Source organism: Frankliniella occidentalis, unplaced genomic scaffold (assembly GCF_000697945.3).
Source record: "Frankliniella occidentalis isolate FOCC.00 unplaced genomic scaffold, Focc_3.1 Scaffold1967, whole genome shotgun sequence".
Taxonomy (NCBI): domain Eukaryota; kingdom Metazoa; phylum Arthropoda; class Insecta; order Thysanoptera; family Thripidae; genus Frankliniella; species Frankliniella occidentalis.
Window position 1 is genome coordinate 6845 of NW_026269061.1, and position 6119 is coordinate 12963.

Sequence of the window (6119 nt, forward strand, 5' to 3'; positions counted from 1 at the left end):
GTGTGTACGAAGAAGAGTTGACGCCCATTCAATTTGATCCAGCAACAGCCACTTATAAAATTGAAAAGGTTATAAAGTCAAGAGGAAAGGGAAAAGCACGCGAGGTTTTTGTCAAGTATTTAGGCTATCCTAAATCGTTCAACCAGTGGGTTTTGGCTAGTAGTATTGCAAATCAATAAGAATGGACGATCGCGACGATTTCTATCTTTTTTTACCCTCACTCGCAAGCGAGGATGTTTGGGAACATAATACGCCTGGTCATTACCGTGTGACACTTGTAAAACCGATCATTTTGAATCCGAATGGAAAATGGAGTGTTGCTATGGTCTCGTGTTACCTTCCAGCCGACGATGCTGCGCTTAGAGGTATGACACCTGCGCAGAAAGCGCCCTTACGTGGTCCGCGCGGTGTGGAGGGCCCGCCTGGGCCCCCTGGAACCCCGGGGGTCAACGGCAACGCCGGTCCTACAGGTCTGCAAGGCCTGACCGGATCCACGGGGTTGCAGGGTCCACAGGGCGTAAAGGGCGACAAGGGCGACAAGGGCGACAAGGGCGATTCGGGCAGCGCCGGTCTTCAAGGTCCTAAGGGAGATCCTGGGGTCCCTGGGGTGGAAGGGAAGGCCGGCCTCACAGGAAAAGTAGGTCCTATTGGTCCGCAAGGTCCAGAAGGGCCAAAGGGCTTGATTGGCCCCACCGGCCTCACCGGCCAGCGCGGTGAGACGGGTTTAAGAGGAAAGGACGGCACTCCGGGTATCCAAGGGCTGGACGGCAAGCCGGGACGACCAGGTCCACAAGGTCAGCCGGGTCCTGAAGGGCCTATTGGACCAAAGGGTGACACAACGCTAGTACCCGGGCCTCCTGGTGCCCAGGGCGTGCAGGGTTTACAGGGGCTGCGAGGTGAACAGGGACCTGCTGGCCAAGCAGGGCCCCAAGGGCTTTCTATTAAGGGCGACGCTGGCGAGGCAGGCCAGCCGGGTCAGCCTGGCCCCCCAGGTCCTCCTGGGCCATTAGGACCGCAGGGTCAATCTGGTACGGCTGGCAGAGATGGTAGAGACGGTGCTGATGGTCTCGAGGGAAAACAAGGACCAATCGGGATCCCAGGGCCACTTGGGCCACCAGGCCCCCCTGGCGACCGGGGTGAAATAGGGCTTACTGGCCAGCGGGGCGAGGTAGGGCCTCCAGGACCAGGTGGACCTCAAGGAACCCCGGGAATTGCTGGTCGCCGTGGTGTGACCGGTGAAAAGGGCGACACCGGGCTTAGAGGACCACCGGGGGAGAAGGGCAGTAAGGGCGACGTAGGTAGTGTAGGGCCTAGAGGCGATACAGGTTTGACGGGTTTGCCCGGTTTGGCAGGAAAGCCAGGAGTTGAAGGACCTCAAGGTCCCGAGGGGCGTGTTGGCCCCAAAGGTGATTCTGGCCCAACGGGAGAGGCGGGACGACCAGGGCTTCCAGGATTAGCCGGACCAAAGGGAGGCGCGGGACCAGAGGGTCCTATGGGGCCTCCGGGGATCCCTGGACCTCGTGGTGATCGTGGTCAAGTCGGCCTTACCGGTCAAACCGGTTTGACCGGTAAAGACGGACTCACAGGACCGATCGGTCAGACCGGTTTAACCGGTAAAGACGGCCCACAGGGACCGCCCGGTTTGCCTGGACAGCCTGGGCCCCCTGGAGAGCAAGGACTGCCAGGACTGGTGGGGGAACGCGGTCTGGAAGGTCCCCGTGGACCTCCTGGAGCCGACGGAAGACCTGGTGTGGCTGGTAGAGTCGGTTCGCCAGGTCCAATAGGACCTCAAGGTAATCCAGGTATTCAAGGTAATCCAGCACCGCCTGCACCACCAGGCCCTCCTGGACCTCCCGGTGACAGAGGTCCTATGGGCTACAGAGGTGAAATGGGGCCGGCCGGCAGCGCTGGACAGGATGGAGCAGACGGGAAGGACGGATTAAATGGTCTGCCTGGCGCTGATGGTGCTCCCGGTGAACGTGGCCCTCCGGGAGCAGACGGAAAGCCTGGTAAGGACGGTTCACCGGGTTTACCAGGTGAGCGCGGAGAGGCGGGCCCGCAGGGACTGCCCGGGAAGGACGGACCGCCGGGAAAGGACGGTAAGGACGGCGAGAAGGGCTTGCCGGGACAACAGGGAATACCAGGTATTCCTGGCCCCCCTGGAATTCCTGGGCTCTCGGGCCCACCTGGAAATCCCGGTCCTCCAGGGCCTCCTGGATCGGTGGGCCCACCTGGGCCGCCTGGGCCGCAACCTTACACTGTTGACATCAAAGGCCTACCGCATAACAGCGTTCAAATTAAATTGGGTTACCAATCAGCCGTTTCAATAGGTTATAATACATATGAAAGCGTAGGAATATTCTGGAAAGAGTTGACAAGACTATTGCCCGAATCTTATTTGCATTTACTATGTTCCAAGATAAAACAATACATAAGGGCGTACGCTAGTAAGAGAAAACATAGTGGTGGTAAAGAGGCTAGGAACAAATTTGTTCGCATTAAAATGGGTAGTGGGATGGTCGTTTTCGCTAGTGCACGTTACGATAGTGTTGGCGATTGGCTTGATAACGTTTTCGATTATTCAGACGCGAATGCTTTACCATATAGCTTTATGATACAGCTTGGCGCGTATTCTAACCAAGCGTTGCAAAGTTTGCCAAGATATGATACAGACACTAAGTCTGTTGCTTATCAGTTCTTACCAGAAAATTTTCCATCAGATGGCACAATTGTAGACTTAACATCGCGTGCATCATTTTACATTGCTCCTGGTGTTCATAAATCTGCTCAATTACTGTACTATCACGTAACAAGATCAATGCCAAAACGATATATGAATCTGTTGACCAAAAAACTCGACGAATACAATGACACATACCATTCAAACAGAAAGCTAGCTGGGAAAAAAAAAGCCACGAAATACATTTCGATGATAAAATTACCGAATAATGGTGAAGTTGAGGTTGTGAACAGCCATTATGATTCAGTAGCAGCTTTTCTTGATGGCATTTTTGAATATTCGGAGAGCGAATCGGAAGGTTACACATTTTTAAGTGATTTTCTAGAAGTAGCAAAAGCAAACGCTGATTCTGAGGACAGTGGCGAAGAGAGTAGCGAGGAGGATAGTAGCGAGCAGGCGGGAGCGGGGCGACGGCGTATATTTGATGACGTTCCTGCACCGTCAGCTAAGAGGTGTAAGCGAGCCAATCCAACTTCACCCTCTTCTTCGCGTAGTTCATCACCATCGAATGCTTCTATATCAGGCGATGTAAGCGAGGGTGTTATCTATTGCTATACGGACATAATTAGCTCTAGTAGTGTAGGAGATGTTATGGGAAAATTGTTACGAATCATTCCACCACCCATTGCTGGCCCGTTTTTTCACTTTCAAGATCGGTATTACTTTCCGTTAGAACGCACCACATTCCCTTCTGTTACAATTCTTCTGTGCGACAGGAATGGCGATGAGTACCAATTTGATGATCCAAGTAATGAGGGTACAATCATTATTTTACATATAAAAAGGACGGGCTAACAGTGACCTCTCACTTTGCAGTCCGCAAACAACATGAATGCATACGAGGATTATTTTCGGGCGCAGAGCGGTGGTGCTTACGATAGTTTAATAGGTCCTGTTTTCAAGGCCTCATTTCGTAGACAGCGTGGACAGGGGTTTAGCGATGTGTTTCGAAACATTATAAGCTTTGTATCACCTCTTTTTAGTAGTGGCGCTCGAGCCTTAGGCAAAGCTGCACTAGCAACGGGAGCTAACATTGTTTCTGATATTGCAGCATCCGATGGTAGTCCGTCTAGTATAAAAGAGATTGCAAAGCGCAGAGCAGTTGAGACACGCGATAATATGGCAAAACGTATGCGGGGAGCGGGGCGGAAAAAGCGAAGGGGAAAGCGCGGAGTCCGAGGTAAGAAGAAAGCTAAGATCGTGAAAAGAGTTGGAAAACGGCGAGGCGCTGTCCGTAGACGTCGCAAAAGCAAACGCAGCAAGGTCGATATTTTTTCGGGAGCAGTGTAGTGAAGTAGCACCCTTCTAAAAGTATAAAAGTAGCCAGCGCGAAAGGGACAAGACCATATTTTAAAATGGCGACGTCAAGTCAAATCTCACCTGTCGTTAAATCCGAATTTAATTGTTGGAGTAAGGCAAATTTACAGGTGGGACAAACAAATGTCGATGTGATAGAGGTAAAGCCGCGCAATGCTATTACACTCCAGTCTAAACGCGTTGAGTTCTTCCACGCTGGAAAATTCACTGATTTCAAGCGTAGACTGTTTAACACCTATGTTTTCTTTAAGCTGATGGTAACAGATAAGGCAGCAGCTAAGATTAAAGATAATGCTTATTGTCTAATTAATTACGCAGCAGCAACATTAATTAGTTCGATAGAAGTTGTTTTAAACGGAACAGTAGTTAGTAGAAACACTGAGAACTATCCATACCGCGCCTTTTTTGAAACAATTTTGTCCTGTGACAAAACAGATACTGAGTGTCATTTGAGAATCGGTGGCTTTTATCCAGATGATGGAGATAGCCCGCACGTATTTAATCCAACAAAAAATCCCGGTCAGGCAAGTAGGGCAGCTGATATAAACAATAAACAACCTATTGAGTTGATTGCTAAATTGCACGGTGACATTTTTAATTCACATTTATATCTGACGGACGGACTTGATCTAGGCATTAATTTAAATTTGAATACTGACGCGTTCATGCTACTCACTGCAGAAGCGGCTCCAGACGCTGTCATTAACCTTCTTGACTGCACGCTTTACACTGAAATTGTTCACGTTAATCCCTCAATTCTAACCGCAGAAGCGCGTTTGTTTCAGAATCAAAATGCGCTTTTCCCATTGCAACACGTTGAAGTTCAAACTATAACGGCAGCTAAAGGTCAAAGATATATTATGCTTGACAATGTGTATACAGGAAACAGAGTTCCCTCAATAATAGTTTGCGGTCTTTGCGATAACACTGCTGTTGCTGGTGATATGACAATGAATCCGCTTTGTTTTAAACATTATTCAACGACAGACTTTACACTTAGTTTAAATGGAACACAACACAAAATAGGACCCCTTGATTTTAACAGTAATCTAAACGTTATGGGCTACCACAACTTGCTGAAAGCTGCTGGTCTTTTAAGAAATGGTCAGCCATCACTAATAACGTTGGATAGGTATCGTCACGGATACTGTCTATTTGGCTTTGATTTGTCGGCAGAACTGAATGGTCCTGGCGATGGAACTCACAGCTCATTGCCTCCAGTAGGAAATGTTCGTATTGAGGTCAATTTCACAACGCCGCCTACTGACGCGATTACTTTTGTCATTTACTCGATTAGGGAGGGAGGAGCAATAGAAGTTGATAAAAACAGAAGTGTTTTTGTTTCGGTGTAGGTCTAATTTATTTGTTTCTTTTTTGTTTTTAGAAATGGACATGGAGAAGCTTGTGCGTTCATTCCAAATTCTTACTTGCGATGCGAAAATTGCCCCGGCCCTAAGTGAGATGGGCTCGCAATTCATGTTACTTGAGCTTAACTTTTTGTACACGGTGTCAGGTAAAGCTTTTATAAAACAAGTAACATTTTACACGGGGCCGACACTAGTATTTTTATATCCGATGAGTTTGGTTGTTACAACTAAAACTTCATCAACAGACCCGCCAGACCACGAAAGGAACGCCCCATTTGAAAACGCTAGCGGTATATACTGGTCTCGACCTGGCATGCGACTAAAATACATCGCACAATGGATCTATAGGACGGTAAAAGACCAAAAAATTTGTAATATAGTGTGTCGCGATGCTATGGAAATGAAATTAGCGAAACGTTGGCTTGACCCGTACAACATTTCCGATATAGCTCGCTGGACAACGCATCACGACTTTGAAACGCTAAAATTAATGTTTGACCTCAACAACTGCGGGCAAGTTGAGCTACTCCAAAAAACCATAGCTGAATTAGAAAATGGTGGCTCGTCTAATCAGTCTGTCGCCAGCTTGACCCCTGTTTTGGAGCAACCCGCAGCAACGAGCTCAATACCCCACACTGATAAACCTGATAGTTCTGCACAGCCGCGCGTAGCAGACGATTGGAATACTATTATGG

General features: G+C 48.9%; 1 protein-coding gene across 1 annotated transcript; it reads left to right on the forward strand.

Annotated features, from left to right (window-relative positions):
* Positions 1-367: 367 nt before the first annotated feature.
* Positions 368-5570, forward strand: LOC127751902 (collagen alpha-2(I) chain-like; the record flags this gene model as incomplete). The annotated part of the gene is made up of 5 exons (XM_052276167.1): positions 368-2221; positions 4309-4581; positions 4843-4996; positions 5045-5290; positions 5442-5570. Coding segments are annotated over exons 1-5 (2656 nt in total), but the record flags the coding sequence as incomplete, so codon positions are not given.
* Between the last annotated feature and the right edge of the window lie 549 nt (positions 5571-6119).